The sequence below is a fragment of the Cygnus atratus genome, chromosome 1 (genome assembly GCF_013377495.2).
Source record: "Cygnus atratus isolate AKBS03 ecotype Queensland, Australia chromosome 1, CAtr_DNAZoo_HiC_assembly, whole genome shotgun sequence".
Classification (NCBI taxonomy): Eukaryota; Metazoa; Chordata; class Aves; order Anseriformes; family Anatidae; genus Cygnus; species Cygnus atratus.
In genome coordinates, this window is record NC_066362.1 from 66,430,351 (window position 1) to 66,447,729 (window position 17,379).

The 17,379-nt window shown below is 44.1% G+C and overlaps 2 protein-coding genes across 3 annotated transcripts; both read left to right on the forward strand.

Moving 5' to 3' along the window:
- Window positions 1-4,381: 4,381 nt before the first annotated feature.
- On the forward strand, window positions 4,382-11,020 carry PEX26 (peroxisomal biogenesis factor 26). Of its 2 annotated transcripts, none has more exons than XM_035550856.2 (5): window positions 4,382-4,656; window positions 5,043-5,183; window positions 5,673-5,986; window positions 7,304-7,450; window positions 8,241-11,020. In XM_035550856.2, exons 1-5 carry the CDS (start codon window positions 4,451-4,453, stop codon window positions 8,342-8,344), a joined length of 912 nt encoding a protein of 303 aa, XP_035406749.1. In that variant the 5' UTR covers window positions 4,382-4,450; the 3' UTR covers window positions 8,345-11,020. The 2 variants fall into 2 exon arrangements, with proteins under 2 accessions (XP_035406749.1, XP_035406751.1); XM_035550858.2 differs by having other exon boundaries at window positions 4,403-4,656; window positions 7,304-7,358.
- A 711-nt stretch (window positions 11,021-11,731) lies between these two features.
- LOC118250070 (tubulin alpha-2 chain) lies at window positions 11,732-16,359 on the forward strand. The gene is made up of 5 exons (XM_035550699.1): window positions 11,732-11,957; window positions 13,272-13,485; window positions 14,072-14,220; window positions 14,633-15,313; window positions 16,066-16,359. The coding sequence occupies exons 1-5, from the start codon at window positions 11,775-11,777 to the stop codon at window positions 16,357-16,359; spliced, it is 1,521 nt and encodes a 506-aa protein (XP_035406592.1). The 5' UTR covers window positions 11,732-11,774.
- Window positions 16,360-17,379: the final 1,020 nt, after the last annotated feature.

The following is a 17,379-nucleotide window of genomic DNA, read 5'->3' on the forward strand; positions in this document are numbered from 1 at the left end:
AAGAAGCCTTAGGCTTTTAACCGAACTGGTCACCTTAAAGCTATGAAATGCCCCACCCAGCACTAATTATTACTATTATAACAGTAACAATGAAATAAAAAGTAACAGCTGTTATGATCTGCCTGCTGCCTTGCTAAGTCTGGCATTTTGCTCCACATGGAACAAAGAAAGAGGCGTAATCAATTCAAAATCACCCTTTGTTTCAGGAAGCTTTTGCCATTATTTAAGAAAAACTCAAGTTACTACAAGTTGTGGAAACAACTCTGCGTTTCCAGTTTTCTGGTTTCCAGTGTTTGCACCTTACACAGTGGTTGTGGTTCAGTGGTGAAGGTTACAGCGGGGATTTGCTCACACTTCAATGCCATGCGACACCCCGAGCCGGACTGTAGCTACGAGTACCCCTGTAGTTTTCTTTCCTGTCTTCTACTATCCTTGCCTGTTGTTTATATGGGTTTTCATGCAGCCAAAATAAGAGGCGAGTGCTTTAAAAAACAGTAGCTAGGAACACCAGCAGGGGGGTTCAAAATCAGGTGAGTCACCTCTTAGTAGTTCTATGTTTAAAACAAAAAAATACATTTGATTCTGTCCCATACTAAGTAAAATAGAAAGCAGAAGGTCATGCTTGGCCATCTGTTCAATGCACAGGCGGAAAGTGTTCACCTTCACACAACCGGGGGGCTCTAATGACAGCCTGCCAAGAGCTAGAGGGAGCCCTGAGTTTGGTCTAATTGAAGGTAACTGCAGCCAGCTATCTTCATATTTAATAGGGGTGCACTGCTCGTGGAAATTACAAGCAAACTACAGGTTCCAGCATGTAATGGTCTAGCCAGACCCAAACAAAAGCACGTGGTGGTGAAGACGGAGCGCTGCACGCTGGGACCTTCACTCTGTGGCCCTCGTTGCCTTATATATAGCTACAAAGTCCTGCAAAACTCCACAGCTTTCCTAGAGACTGTGCTTCCTTCAGCTGTGCTTATAATGCCTTTTATAACGTGCAGCTCTGCTGTGTGCTTTTGTATGGATGTAAAGGTGTTTCTTTCGCTTCAAATCAAATCATAGGGCCTCACAGTTTCTAGCTCCAAGCCTCCCTAATGCTGCTAATCTCGTATTAACAACCTACTGACACAGAAGAGACCGCAGAAAAGACTGATTGCCAGCTCCCTGACCCTGTAACCGCGTGCTGGTCAGATCTGGATTAATACTTGAGGCGATTTGCCTCAGGAGGCCTTCTCCAGGTGCCTGTAACTCTAAACTCTCCTTGAACTGCTTCGCAGGAGCGGGAGGAGGGGAACCTGTGAATTCACAGCTGATGAAGACACAAACAAAGCCCCTCTGCAACTCGCTTCATTTCTATTCCAGTATAAAATCAGGACGACCGCAACCAAAAATCCTAGATTTCAGACCAGAGGCAAGGAGCCAGGCCTCATCACCCACGACACAAAATCCACCATGATGCTCCTTCTTAAGCAAGTTTGCTTGAATTTAGCTTTTCTGGTTACAATAAATGGTTATCCAGGAAGCAGGAGCACAGTCAAGTATGTTGACTTCCTCCAATATTTTTGTAGGGGAATAGTCCTGCTGTGTAGGCTAATTCAGGTACAAGAGTGACTCTTCCAGTTTAAAAACAGTGTGTTCCGTTCTCATTTAGGGAAGGCTGGAAAAACAGCGTCATTCTGATTTGGTGATGAGCGTCCACACGTGACAGCTCAGTTTACCAGCCCAAACTGCCTCGCGCTTCGCTCCCCGTCCCGGCCGAACCTCCTGCATTTGCAGCACCGTGCCATGGCCCTACACAGCAGGAGGAGGCTGTGGGGCCGGCCGAGAGGCTGTGCCCGATGGCAGCGAGAAATAAGGGCCACAAACTGCACCTGGACTGCAAGGAGAGTGCCAGGGAAATGAAGGGAGGCCGCTGGGGCTTCGCTCTTCTGAGGCTTGGAGGTCGAGCATCCCTCACCTCCCCTGGGACGGTTCTGTTGTGGAAGAATTTTGTTTGGCTCATCAACAGATTGGTAGTAAATGGGTAACTGTTCCTGAAGTTAAACAATTCTGTGCGTTACCATCTTCTGCAGGCCAGGGAACGGTAAGAGTTGGGCCTTCAAGGCACCACACTGTCCCCTCTAGGAAGACGGATGAAGTACAAAAACATTCTGCCATGCCTTACAGAGACGTTAATTTTACCCATTATTATCATTATTAGAAGGCTACTTGTTCCACCATAGCTTCTTAACCAACCACACTGCAACTGCTGCTAAGAGCAGCTCCTACCTCTCCCCTGCCCTTCTCTGCCTCTAACTTACCGCAGTGTTATTGCAGCTCATGTATCTTTCCATAGTTCTTTATTAATAAAGAGCATCTGCAAGAAAACAGGATCTGACTCACCCCACAGCACAGCAGCTCCTGCTACTTACTTTCCCACCTGAAACAACAATCCCACTTCCAAGTCCCTTCCATTGCCACAGTTCTTGTATCGCCTGTGCACCGCAGTGCTGTCCTTCTAAGGAACAGAATATTCTTGGCTGCTCTCCCCAAGAGACATTCTCGAACAAAATCTTTGCATATTGCAGACTCACCTCATTTTCATGCCGTCTCGCTCCTTTTCAGCATCTCAGTGAGGAGTATTTGGTGAGTGTGAGCCTTTTTCAAAATTGATTCCTTATCCATATTTGGGAATTTGTGCTGGGCACTAGCTGGTACAAGCCAGAGTCTTCCCACAGTGCACTTTGGGACTTGTAGTTCCCAAAAAGGAATGTTGTTTTCCAAATTGCAGGAGCCAAGCAACAGTAACAGAAGCCCTAAAGGCCTTTATCCCTGCCCTTGCTTAACTGCTCGGCCCTGCCTTCTGCAACGTTTCTGTGCTGTGGCTTAAATGGGCTGAATTTGTCTGGGGCCTCTTCCACAGCTCGTAGCACAGCACACAAGCACGCACCGCCTGGTGAAAGCTGCTGCTGCTGCAGAGCACTCGTCCCATCACCGTGAGGTGCCAGCACTCGGTCCTGCCACCTGTAAGCAGCCACTTACAGAGTTAGCACCAATTTTTATGGATTCTCCCCACACTTTGTTCGCTATATCCAGCACTGAAATGGCATGGAAACTTCCTTTAAAAACTGTGCTTCACTCTTTTACATGTTTTGCATTAGTAACTTTGATTTATTTATTTAATTAAATAATTATAGTAGGGGATCAGCATTTCAAAACAGTATAATAAATCCTGCCTCTTCTGTAGAGATTCATTTCTGAAGAGAGTTTTCACAGAGTGCAATAATTATTTTGCAACCAAGACACCCTATTGTTTTAAAATACCAGTTAAAGAAGAATGTGAAACATTTTATATTGTTGCCTGTAGGGTACTGATGGAGATACTGTTATGATTACCCAACTCCATTTAATAGTTTAATTTGCTTAAAGCAGCGGGCGCTGGGTGGCTGAAGAAAAGATGCCAGAGGAGCATAACCATTCCTGGGGGTGTTCAAGGAAAGGTTGGACCTGGTGCTCAGGACATGGTAGTAGGGTGATGGTTGGACCAGATGATCTTGAAAGTCTTTCCCAACCTTAATGATTCTATAACCCGAGCAGAGGAAGGCACATGCCTGTCCAACACAGGATCCTGATGGCAAAGCCGAGCTTCAGAGGGAGCCATGTGCGGGAGCACACAGGGAGCACTCCCCCACTACCAGGCACTCCAAAGCCCTTCTCCCGCTGGCTGTTTATGCTGAGGAAAACCACAGGACCACAACTTTATCGCCTTGCTCCAAAGCAGCACCTGAAAACCTTTGAATTTGGCAGGCGGCAATGCTTGTGCTGCTGTGACACCTTGCGGCCGCTGAGGGGACAAAGCGGTGACCTTCTCGGGGCACTTTGACCCCCTGCTGCTTACGACACCGAGGTGGAGGGTTGCTCTTTGGGTTTAGTCGTTCCCCCCTTGGCAGCCAGACGAGTGAGAAGGGCTTTCCCTTCACTTCGGTTAACCCCTTTAACGCTTAGCACCGAGACAAAGCCAGAGACGTGCCCTGACCCTAAATAAAGCTGTCGCATGCGGGCACATGCTTGTGGCACGGCGGTCCTCCCTCGGGGCAGCACCTATCTCCAGGGTGCTGCTGAACGAGCGGCCCTAATAAACAACCCTTGGGTCGCTCTCTAGCCAGAATTTTGTCAGAAACCGCCCCTCGCCACGACGCGACCCAAGGCTGACAGGAACTACATTTCCCGGCGAGCGGCACAGAAGATGGCCGCCGGGTCAGCCCTCGCGCCGCCGGGGGGCGGTGGCGGCCGCCTTCTGCCGGCCTCCCAGGGAGAGAGGGCGGCCCCTGTGTGCCCTGGGCGGCTCCCCGTGTCCGTCCCACTCGAGGGGGGCTCGGGGGGGGGCGGCGGTGGCGGCGCTGGAGCCGGATCTGGGTGCGGGCGGGCGGCGAGGCTCGGTCAGGGCGGCAGCGGCAGCCCGCCCGCCGCCGCCATGAGCAGCGTGCCGCCCGCCTGCTGGTCCCCGCTGCCGGCCCAGGCCGCCTCGCTGCTGGAGGAGGCGGCCGACCTGCTGGTGCTGCACCGCGACTTCGCCGCCGCCCTGGAGCGGTGTGAGGCGGGCTGCGGCAGCCTGGGGCCCGGCCCCGGCCCCGGCCCCGGCCCCGACACCGGCCCCGGCATGGACACCGGCCCCGAGAGGTGCGACGGGGGGCGGCTCCGGGACGCGGGAGTAACTGCGGGCCTGCCCGCCGGGGTGTCCGGGGCTGCTCATGGGGGTGGTCTGCGGTTTTAGGGGCTTTCTGCGTTTAGTAAACGCAGTCTTTTGTATAAAAGACTCTGCATGCCTGTCATCCCTCAAACATACATAGAAACCTTCCCTGCTTGCTTCTAGAGGTACAGACTGGGCACATAGAGCGTTATCGAACTCCCCTTTTTGAGGGGGAGTAGAGGTAGAGGAGAGGAGGGAAGGGAGGGGCAAACTGCTGGTACAGAACCATAAAGTGCTAGCCAAAGTAGCTCGTAAGAAGGGATGCAATGGGAAATTTGGTTATAAGAAGCACTTACATGTCTGTCTTCGCTACCAGTTCTGCAGAAGTGAAGTGCTCCCTCTGTGTCGTGGGCATTCAGGCTCTGGCTGAGATGAACCGGTGGAGAGAAGTTCTGTCGTGGCTCCTGCGGTATTACCACGTCCCTGAACGTCTGCCTCCAAAAATTATGGAGCTGTGGTGAGTGTGGGTCTGTGGCTGCCGCATGCAGAGGGCCTGTGTTAGTTAAGTTTAAGAGCGGGACAGACTTGAATATTGTGTGATGTTTTCACCTTGCAGGTTGCAAGGATGAAAGTGGAACATGGGACCTGTTCTCACAAAGAAAAACAATAAAATAAAAAAACTGAGTTTGTTTCTTTTGCAGAATTTTTTTTTTTTTTTTTTTTACTCTGGGTTCATAATCAGGTGCTAAACGTAGTGAGCCTGCTCTCGCTGCCATTGGGAACGTCTGGGCCAGTGTGTGCTGGAGCATGCCAGCTGGCAGCTTGAAGGCGATGAAGTACAAAAAGGGTGATTCTGAGGGAGAACTGCTCCCCTGGGAAATGTCTCTGTACCTCAAGTGCAAACCTTGCTACATGCTGTGACCATAGCTGCTTCTGGGTAGTAACTGCAAGCAATCTCAACTTTTACAGTGCTACTGTTTTCTATTATTTCTTTCTTGTGTTGCAGTATCCTGTTGTATAGCAAAGTGGGAGAGCCCCAGGTGATGCTGGAGGTTGGCAGTAGCTGGCTGAGAGACCTAAGCAATAAGAGCCTTCCTGAGTATGGTTCATTGCTGGAGCTCTATCTGTTGCGTGTGTTGCTTCCACTTGGCCTATTTAAGGGGGCAGAAGAGCTTGTAGACAGCTGTGATGTTTTAAACAGTGAGCAGAAGCTAGCATTTTTCAAGTCCATTTGTGAATGCCAATGTCAGTGGACTCAACAGGAAGAGATGCACTCAACTGATGAAGAGAAGCAAGACAAAGCAACAGAGACTGTGTTGGGTAGGCTTTCCCTCTTGTTTGTACTCCTTTTTTTTATTATTATTATTTTTTAATTTATTTAAAGTTTTAGAGATACACATATCTTAAAGATTACCAGAATAGTTCAATCTGGACTATGATTGGTCATCAACATCTGTGTGTTCTGTGTCAGTACCTATGAACTGTCTGCCCTCTTCCTTGTAGTCTGTGATGGTCCATCCCAGAAAATCTGTTTGTGCCATAGAGCTGTTGGTGAGATGGCTTTCACAAGCACTCAGGACTTTGCAGTGTGTACAGACCGCAAACTCTCACTGGCACATTAAGAGAAGTGAGTTCCAAAAGTAAAAGCTTTTGCAGGCCCTGTGATCATTGAAGCCATCTCATTTGCTGCTGTCCGAAACCAGAGTCAGAGCAGTGGCTTTGGAAAGAAGCAATGTAGTCTCTTACCAGCCGTTCCATTGCTTTTTCTTCCTTAAGTATGGTTGTATAGCGGTGGTGTCCTTTTACCAGTGAGATGGCAACCGGCAACCGAAGCCATCTTATGGAACACGTCTTTAAATGAGTGAGTGGCTTCAGTTCACATACAGTTGTGCAATGACTCTTCACATCTGGCTCGAACTGATTTGCAGTAGTACCTACCCAATCCTGTTCATCCCTCCCTAACAAAGGGTAGTGAGAATTAAGTATGTATTAATAATGATGCCAGGCCATACCAGCCATGATGAAGTCCTGCTCGGTATCACTGAAGGAAATGGAAGACAATTATGTTTGCTGACGATTAAAAAACCTATTTAGTCTAACCAATGCTCAGAGATGAGAATTATTTTCCAGGTTCTGAAATGCTTAGTAATAAATTTATTATATATAAAAAAAAAATACAGAAAAAGCTGTGCCAAGGAAAACAAATCTAACTAGCCATCCTATAAAGGCACTTTGTTGGCTCTTTGTATTCTCTACTACTTCTGCAGTAGAAGTCAAGTCCATGTTGAAGAATCCACATCTGGCATTTAAAGCTCTGCTTCTCCAGCACTGTAAATCACTTTATCTCCCAGGAGAGAAGCTGCAACTACTGTGGTATAAGTTGATGGCTTAAAAAATGTATGGAGAATTGTATCATAAAGTTGTACTGTTTCTCTGTTCCCTTTTTAAAACCACCAAAATAATAATAACAAAAAAAAAAAACAAAGAAAAAACAACAACAAAAAACACTAAAACCACAAAAACATCTCACGCCAACTAAAATATGAATAGTCTTACCTTATTTATATTAATTTCCTAGTATCTGTATGATTTTTTTTTTAACTTTACCGTAACAGCTTCTCTGTTCTCATTTTCTAGGTGCTCTGTCCCAAAAGCTCTTAACCATGTTGACATTGCTACGAAGAGCACTCAGGTCCATGTCAAGCCACTTCTATTTACTTCCTTACAAAAAGATGCTCTTGGCTACTTTTCTGCTGTACCTTGTGGTAGTGAGATTAGATCCGGGTACGGTATTAAGATTTCCCTTTTTTTTTTTTTTTTTTTTTTATCCCTTAATGGCTACAGAAGAAAATTGTTGATTTTAATAGATTTGGTCTGTATGAATGTTTCATCTCTGGGAGACATAAAAACTGGCTAGGAACTTATTATTTGGGCTTGTTTCAAACGCTTCCAGTTGCAATCCATCTAGAAAGACGCAGCTCTACAAGAGTCCGTTTTCTGTCAACTGTTATTCCATCCTCAGTTCCTTCCAACAGACGAGGCACTGACTGCGAGAGGCAGGCTGGGCTGTCCTAGACTCAGCCTCTGCCACCTTGAGGTGCTACGAGGTGAATGTCTCTTGGAAGAGTGATTGCCTCCTAGGGCTGTCCTGTCAGGAAAGCGGAGACTTGCCCAGGGCAGCAGTGTAGTCATGCTTTTGAGTTGCTTGTGCTGGAGCCTTGCAAGCGGTGGCTGGAGCTGTCACTGAAGAACGGGCTGGTCCCATGACATAGATGTGGCTGCTGGGGTGTGGAGGGGGTGGGTGTTTTCTTTGGCTGGAGACACTCCTTCTGCTGTGTGGTGGGCGCTCCGTGGCTATTCTGCAGATAGTCCACTGGAAAATTCTGAAGAAACCTTGCTGGGGATGGGAGTAGTGCCTGGGGTGAAGGCCCAAGTACTGAACTGAGCAGGAGGAAATAAGATGTCTAGGTTTCCATTAACTCTAGTTGGATTAGTTCTTTCTCAGTATGTTTGGTATTTCTTGGCCTTTCATTATAAAAGGTAAAACTGTCTTGCTTTGTGTTTTCTTCCACAGCTTCTCCCACATCATTGCCATTCCTTTGCAAACTGGTCCAGCTCTTCCGACAGGCTTGGGCAGCTGTACTGTCTCCAATCCATAGGCCTCCGATTCGAGATTAAGTGTATTTCACCACAGAACATGTTTTTCTCTGCTGCTGCGGAAGTGTCAGCTTGTCTCGAGGACTTCATGAGGCTCTTCGAGGACTGTTGAGATCTGTGTCCTAATGGAGATGACTACCTGTGAACTCCCGTGTAGCAGTACCTTCCTTTCTTCAGACAGGGAACGGTGGTATATGAATTTTGAAACCACGCCAAGTATCTGTGACATTTTCTTGTCTGTTAAGCACCAGTCCAACTCTAGGGTAAAGCCACGCCTTCCATAATCTATAACTGTTTAAGGCACTCATTTGGATGTAGCTCTTGAGTGAGAGTTGTATGGACGGTTAGGAAGCATGCTCCCTGAGATGTTTTGGAAGAAGGTTCCATCCTTGCAAATACCAGGCAGTTCACTGAACAACTGAAATCACATTCCTGGAAGCATGACTGTGAAAGGCAGTGGAGTACCAGTAATTAGGGGAATATTCTGTTTGGCCTGAAGACATCTAAAATGCCCAGTTCATCCAGCATGGGATGTAGGACAAGCCTGTGGAAGAAAAACGCTGCAGAAGATGAAGCCTGTTGCATTTTGAACGCCATGGTTTCTCTTGTGACTGATACCTCCTCATACAGGCGCCCTAGATTTTAGTCATATCTAAGCCAGAAAACCTAGGTGGTGTGCCACAAATACTGTGGTGCTGCACCTGCTGTTCTTAAATGCAAATGACAGTGCTTTGTGCTTGCCTGATGTGCAGTAATCCTTAGGAGCACGTGGCAGTGGTAAGGAAATAGATTTATTTTTTTAAACTGTATTCCATATTATTGTCTAGTTGAACAACAACTGAAGTTGTTGCATTGTTTTACTCTTTCCCTACCTCTTGCTTTGTTTATGTAGATGTCAGAAAGTCTCTGTGTGTCTAGAACCCATCTTCCCACCCCTACATCCAAAGTCATGATTTACATGGTAACCATTTAGCAATGTCCTATCATTCACAACAAAAGCTTATTGAGAGGTAGAAAGAGATTTCTCTGAGATCCCCCAAACCTTCCCAAAACTGTAGCAAGAAAATTGCTGTATTTGCAGGTGGTTTGTTAGCAGACTGACCCCGTTTCTGACCACCTCAGGCAGAGACTGGAGATTTGCAGTAAAACAATTAATTTCTTCTCCATCCACCTATCATAGATTGACAGTGAGTAATGCCAAAGGAGAGAGTGCAGATTATTTAAATATTGCTTCTGCTGAAGCAAACTATGTGTGCTGGAGAGAACAACTTAGAGGCACGGAGCCGTTGTGGCAAACACAGGCAGCCTTCCTAGCATCTGTGCCAAGAGGATTCGGGCTCGCTGACGTCAGTCAAAATTACAAAATAGGAGACAAAGCCACCTTTCTGACAGGCAAATCCTATCCAACACACCAAACTTGTGAAAAGTAGCCTACATGTATCCCACTGCAGTGTATTACAACAGTAGCCCCCTTCAAATGGATTGTTTGTCTCTGGCAATAGCTATACAGCTATTGAGGTGGCAGCTATTTCTGTTTCATTTACAAGGAGAGCAGCCTGTTGGTGTCATTATGCTGTGTGCCCTCTGCTAAAATAATTTTGTCTAGTTTTTGAGTTATCCCAATAGATATCCCCTCCTTGAGTTATCCCCTCCCCTCAACGTTTTTGTTTCCAGTAGGACTTTACATCAGGATAAGCAGCACATAACTTTTTAATATGGTGAAGCATTATTTCTTATATACTCTGTAGATAGGGAAGAGCTGCTCTTGATACTGCTAGGTGATTTTTGTAATCCAGCCGTCAGTGTGGCTACAGCTCCTTGCAACCAACACTTGACAGGAAAACCAGGTAGAATCAAACACAGAGGGTCTGGCTGGAGTTGAGTTCTTCCAGAAAGTGACTAGGTTGTATCTACTGGCCACTTGCTTTGTAAGGCCTTGCTCTACATACTTTATGTTAATAAATAAGTTAATAATAAGTTAATAAAATAGTAAACTTCCCTCTGAAGTCAGGTCAAATTGTTAACAACACTTGACTGTTTAGCTAAAAAACATATGTTTGCTCCAGATTTCGATTAATACTTTCAGTTACATGGCAGAGCTGCCCGTTTTGGGGCTTGGGATCAGTGGTCTGCACAGACCATACGCTATTTTTTAAAATTCTGATAAATATCACAGCCACTCGTTAACCAGAACTTTAACCTTCAACTTGATTTTAGTTGCAGGTTAGCAACCTTCACTTCTTTTGAGTACTGCTGATTTTGCATTTGTATTGTATTTAGTTCATTATGAGAAGGCAGAAATGAGCAATCTGTTTTTTTTGCAATTAATACTAAGCCTGCAATATTTAATTTTCACAATAAAATGACTAATTATTTACGTCATTGTAGAGTTGCTTATTTGTGCTGTGATTAAGTGTATCAAAGCTTATGTACTTAATGTGTTGACACTAGAGATTTTTGAAATAATTTCTGGAGATGTTTCAGTATGTGTCTGCATTGTACGGGCATATATGAATTAAGCAGAGGACTTGTTAATTAAGTAGAAACAGGTCTGCATTTTCATAGGAGTTCAGAGAGTGATAGTTACTTTCCGTGAAAGATGCAGCATATATATTTTTAATATTAAAGTGTCTCTGTGTACCTTGGGATGGCCAAGATCAGTACTACTGAGAATAAAGTACCTGTTACTTATCTTTAGCTGCGTTTTTTCTCTGTGCTGTCATTCTAACATGGAGGGAAAAGATGTAGCCGTGCATAGTTCCACAGGAATCCTACGATTTAAGGCTTGTTCAGAGAGAATGTGCGTGCCTGCCATGTGTATGTGAACTTACTGCTCGTATCTCCAGAAGTAAGAGCAAATGATAGTCTTTTGCTTTTTTTTTTTTCATCCTCTTGCTGGATGCAAAGAACTGGTATTGGCACATACTGTAGGCGGCTGAAGGGTTGAAGAACAGTTGTCTATGATCAGCTAAACAGGTGTCACAAAGAAAAGAAGGCCAGGAGATAATCCTATGTATTTTGTCCACAGATGATGAAATAGCCAATCAAGTGGAACTCCTTACAGTCTAACCTGTTCCCCAACTCATTTCAATCGGGGGAAGTTACACGAGTTGACTGCAGCTGAATGGAGGACACAGTCACCTTTGTCAGAAAGACACAAAATGCCACCTTTTGAAAGTATTAGTGAAGAAATTCTGAAACGATTACTCTTTACAATGAGTTACCAGTAGCATATTCACCAGTTGTAAGTAAGCATTTTAAGGAAGGAAAACAGTTATTTGTGAAGACATGCCTTATCTGTTAAAATACTGGCTGCTAACATCAGCTGCAACTTTTTTTTATTTATTTTTTTACTAATGTTTAGTATGGAGAACTAACTGGGAAGACTTTCTTAACAACAGACTATAGGGCTGGGTGAAAGCAGGCTACTGGTGTAACTGGAGCGGGTGCCATGGGAAGGTTGCCTGGGAGAGATTGTGACCTCTCCTCCCTACACTGTGATGCTGCAGGCCCCCGCCAGCAAAGAAAGAATGCGCTGCCCCCCTTGCATCAGGTTGCCTGTACAACAGTAGAAACATCAGTAACCACCGCTTCTGCATCCAATCCAGAAAAGAAACACACAGGAGAAACCATGGTAAGAAAAGAATCAGGTTATTTTATGAGATAAGGAACCATGAGTCTAGCCTTTGTTTCCTCACTACTCTGGTCAAGGTCTGAGTGAAGGTGGGAAGGCTGAAGGGACTTTTTTTGCTTCAGCATTAGAACCGTGACTAAAGGAGGGGGACCAAAGATGGGTGTTCACAATCTGTGATCTTTCTAGGCATCTCTACATTTTTTGAGTAGCCTAAACCAGGGAAAATCTGTAATTCTTGTACTGTGTCCAAGATTTTGCAATTGAGAGGTTGGGTGAATCTCATTAAAAGCCTGTCAAGCCCGGTTTCAAAAGCAGTTCTTGAGAAATGAAAAGATTACCACAACCTCTTGTGAGGTTAGTAAGCACTAGGAGAACCTCTCTTAGCGTTTGTTTCTAGTCCTGTTTCTCCTCAAGCACGCAGAGGCATGTTTTTTTTTGTTTGGTTGGTTGTTTTTTCCCCCTTATGGAACAACGCTACAAATAGATGCAGCTGGCACAATAATGAAATTAATTGCATAATGACAATTACCGTGCTAAAGTATTTTCGAATTTGCATAACTTTGGTCTCCTCATTGCTTTTTACTTGATCCTAATTTCAATCAGTGCCACAGTGGTACACTTAGATTACAAACTGATGGGTTTCTGTGACTACAGAAAACACTGTTTCCCTAGATTGCATAGTCAGTTTTGAGAATCTAGTAGAAAACTCTTCCAATAAGAGTCAACTTTTCTTAAATTGAATTAAAATTGCCCAGGGAATGAGCTGAAACAATCAGGAGTTGAATGAATTAAGCTACTAAGGACACTTTAATTCCAGTTACTTTAATTTCTATGAATTCATTTATTTTGCACCTAACACACATTCAATAGAAGGTTAGTGATTAGAAGATACTTCATTCCCTTTGCTTTCTCTATATGTCAGTAAGGCAGCATAGCTGTACCTTGTCCCAGACAACAGGATTTGGCTGCTATTCCTCATCTGGGACCTACTATAGTTTATTCTGTATATTTATATACAGTTTTTCTATCTGTATGGGCTTACAAGCATTTACACATAGGCCATGTACATACTCTACATCATGTGTAGACACAGTTGCAAATCTCTAGTTGTTGTCCTTAGTGTTTCCTTCTGCACACGACAAAATATTTATCTACCTATTTTTAAATAAATGTTAGAACATTTTTTGTTAATTCCAGCCTTGTGGAAATTTTTTGTAATCATTGGTTTATTTGGGGTTTCAGATAGAATCAATTTATAGGCTGTTAGGATACTCATTGTTTCTTTTCACCATTCCCCTTATTTTCCCACTATAGCGCGAGTGCATCTCTGTTCACATTGGCCAAGCTGGAGTTCAAATTGGCAACGCGTGTTGGGAACTCTTCTGTCTGGAACACAGCATTCAGCCAGATGGCACCTTCAGCGACCCACCCAGCAATGACGACTCTTTTGCCACATTTTTCAGAGAGACGAGCAGTAGAAAATATGTACCCCGGGCTATTATGGTGGACTTAGAACCAACGGTAGTAGGTCAGTATGGAACCAATCTTGGAAAATTGAAATGAATTAACTCTTCTGTGTGGCAAAGTTCAGATCACTGAATAGCAGGACTCTCCCTTATCTTTAGGGATGATCCTGACCTCCAGGTAGAATATTCAAAGTTTTTAATAGCAAATATTACTAAAATATGTTATTCTCAATTGAAATGATCATAAAATCGTAGAATGGTTTGGGTTGGAAAGGGATCTTAAAGATCATCTAATTCCAATCCCCTTGCCATGGGCAGGGACACCTTCAACTAGACGAAAACTGATTCTGTCATGGATGCCTTACCTAATAATAAAATCAAAAGTTTGCTATTGTCTAAACCCACACTGGTTATGAGTACAGTTCAACCTACTTAAAGAGGTTCCTTTCTAGTCTTTTGTGTGTGTGAGTGATTTTATTTTTCTTTTGCTAACTGTGGAAAATGCTTTCTTCATATTCATATGTAAGACAGGAGCGTGGAGAATCAGAAAGCAGGAGTGTCCTGAAAGATGTTTTACTCTTGCAAATCTTTTCTAATAATTCACCTGAGGGTTCTCTTCTAAGCTTGTACATTTTCTCTGTTGTTCAGATGAAGTGCGGACTGGCACCTACCGGCAGCTTTTCCACCCAGAACAGCTGATCACTGGAAAAGAAGATGCAGCAAATAATTATGCACGTGGCCACTACTCCATTGGCAAAGACAAAATTGACATGGCGTTAGATCGTATCCGCAAACTGGTATGCACTATTACATTGGAAGCAAGACACTTGGTGGGTGGGAGGGGATGTAACGTCATACATTTTTTTTGATAGTGGCTCTCATTTTGTTTTTACTGCTGTCATTGGCTCAGAACAGAAAAATGTGTTTACTCAATGTCCAAGCTTAGTTTTCATATGAGTGGAAGACTTGAATGGGAAACCTCAAATATTGCTGTACCATTGTTATTGTTAGGAAAATATATATATATATATATATATTGCTCTAGTGATACACTAGCCTGAGATTTATAGGGGAAAACAGATGATGTGGATTTTCTGGTAAAACTGCTAACCGTTTTGCTGTGCATCCATACGGGTATTGCTGTTTCTATCTGAGGTGTAATTTAAGATACGCTCACTTATTCTTTCACTTTTCCTGTTGTTTTTTCAGGCTGATGCCTGTTCTGGACTGCAGGGATTCTTGATCTTCCACAGCTTTGGTGGAGGCACTGGCTCTGGCTTTACCTCCTTGCTGATGGAGCGCCTCTCTGTGGATTACGGAAAGAAGTCCAAACTAGAGTTTGCCATCTACCCAGCCCCTCAGGTCTCCACCGCTGTGGTGGAACCATACAATTCTATCCTCACCACACACACCACCCTGGAACACTCAGACTGTGCTTTTATGGTGGACAATGAGGCTATCTATGACATCTGTCGCAGAAACCTGGACATTGAGCGCCCAACTTACACTAACCTCAATCGACTCATCAGCCAGATTGTCTCCTCCATCACTGCCTCGCTGCGCTTTGATGGTGCCCTCAACGTGGATTTGACAGAATTCCAGACAAACCTGGTTCCCTACCCACGCATCCACTTCCCCTTAGTGACCTACGCCCCCATCATCTCTTCTGACAGAGCATATCACGAGCAGCTCTCGGTGGCTGAAATCACCAGCTCCTGCTTTGAGCCCAGCAACCAGATGGTGAAGTGTGACCCACGACACGGGAAGTACATGGCTTGCTGCATGCTCTATCGAGGTGATGTAGTTCCCAAAGATGTCAATGTAGCAATTGCTGCCATCAAGACCAACAGGTCCCTCCAGTTTGTTGACTGGTGTCCAACGGGCTTCAAGGTGAGAAGGGTTGTCATGAGCTTCTCTTTCATGTTTTAAGAGCAAGTTCATTTTAGCTGAAAACTTGTATTTAAAGTTTTAGATCTTGCATGCTTTTCACTAGTGAGAAGAATGAACTTAAGAAAGGTGTGTGTATAAAATGTGCCCTTTCTCCTAATGACATCCCACTGACACAGACTTATAAACCTTTAAGTAAATGGGAGTGTATATACTATTTTTATATTCATTACTGGGACAACGTCAACCCTGTAAGACTCTAAACTTAAAATATTGCATTCTAAAAGAAAGATTAAGGTAAGGCTTACATTCTAAAGACACTGCTGAGAGTGTCCTTGATGAGATTTAAAAAAAAAAAAAAAAAAAAGAAAAACAAATAACAGTATCAATAATACATTGTTGGTAAGTGAAACATTTCTACAGTATCTCCATGAACAGACACTTTTGCCAATTTTGTCAAGCATATCAACACATTCTTGTGTTTTTCTTCATTGAGAATCCTGTTCTGGTCAGTGGCTCTTTATTTTACTTGGGTCTTGGGTGAGAGTAGGAACTGACTTGCACACAAAACATATCTTGAATGACATTAGACTTGACAGGGATTATTTCACCAACATAATTTGGGTTTTTCCTTACTTTTTTTTTTCTTCCGCTCAGCAGTGACTCTACAATTTTCTTAACCTGTTTATTGTCTCTTTTTATCCCTTTTCTTGTAACTCTTTTTTTGCAACTGTCTTTTTTACTGTTGTTTGCAGGTTGGGATCAACTATCAGCCTCCCACGGCTACGCCAGGAGGAGACCTTGCCCAAGTCGAGCGAGCAGTCTGCATGCTGAGTAATACCACAGCCATTGCAGAGGCCTGGGCAAGGCTCGACCACAAGTTTGATCTTATGTATGCCAAGAGAGCGTTTGTGCACTGGTATGTAAGTGAAGGCATGGAGGAAGAAGAATTTGCAGAAGCCCGAGAAGACTTGTCTGCCCTGGAGAAGGACTACGAGGAAGTAGCAACCGATTCATTTGAGGAAGAAAACGATGCAGGGCAACCTTAAAATTTAATCTGCCTTTTTCTGTGCATAAGATTGTCTCTATGTCTCTTTATTTCATGTGGTAGCATTTTAACTTTTCTCACACATACCAAGTCCATTGGCACCTTAGTAGACTGTAAATAGTGAGTTGTCCACTGTGAGATCACAAGACAGCAAGCACAGGATACATAACTAGCTAATCATTAGTCACTTTGCCTTAGAATGCAACAGCCATCATATTTCTTGCTAATATATCCTGAAAGGAGGTTTACTTGTGGAAGGAAGAGTCACTCTGTCTTCTGTACTGTCATTTATTCAACACAAAGATACATTCATGCAGCTGTAATATTACTTGAGGAATTCTGTTGCTTCAAAACTTCCCACAAAATTGCTACATACGCTATGTGAAGAAGAGTTACCTGAACTTCTCAGTCTTTATTTCGTATTAATTCTAAACATACACTTGTAAAGCTGTCATACTTTAAGATGCAATGAGAATTCTGTCAGTGCTGAGAACACACACCTAGTCCAAGTTCCCTTGCTTCTACACAGTCCACAGTGTGGGGTGGTTAGAAGGTGTGATTTTGCCAGCTGCCAAGAGTAGGGACACAACTTGGACGACTCCTTGCTGGAGCAGGGGTTTAGAGCGCTCTATGCTTGTGCAGCAACTGCGTAGCCATCATAACTAGGCTGGTCTGGAGGTGCAAGTATGCTGACAGTTCTGTTGTAATTCCTAAATGAATAGTATCCATGACGCAGTCAAAGGCCTTCAAATGGCCAGCTTGTGGCATGCTGGACAGAAGCATTATCAGTTCCCTCAGACTTACTGAGATAGAACAAGACAGAACCATGACAAAGAATGTGTGTTATAGATACAGGGGGGATGTCTAAGAACAGCTATGGCTTCATGGTTTAGTCTTCATAGGGTATATTTTTGTATATTCCTATTAGTTGAGGATTTTAGAACAATATATTGTTCAGGCGGCAGATGGCCAGTTGTGGCCTGAGGTAAAACTGGTAACAAGATAACAAGAGAAACTATTG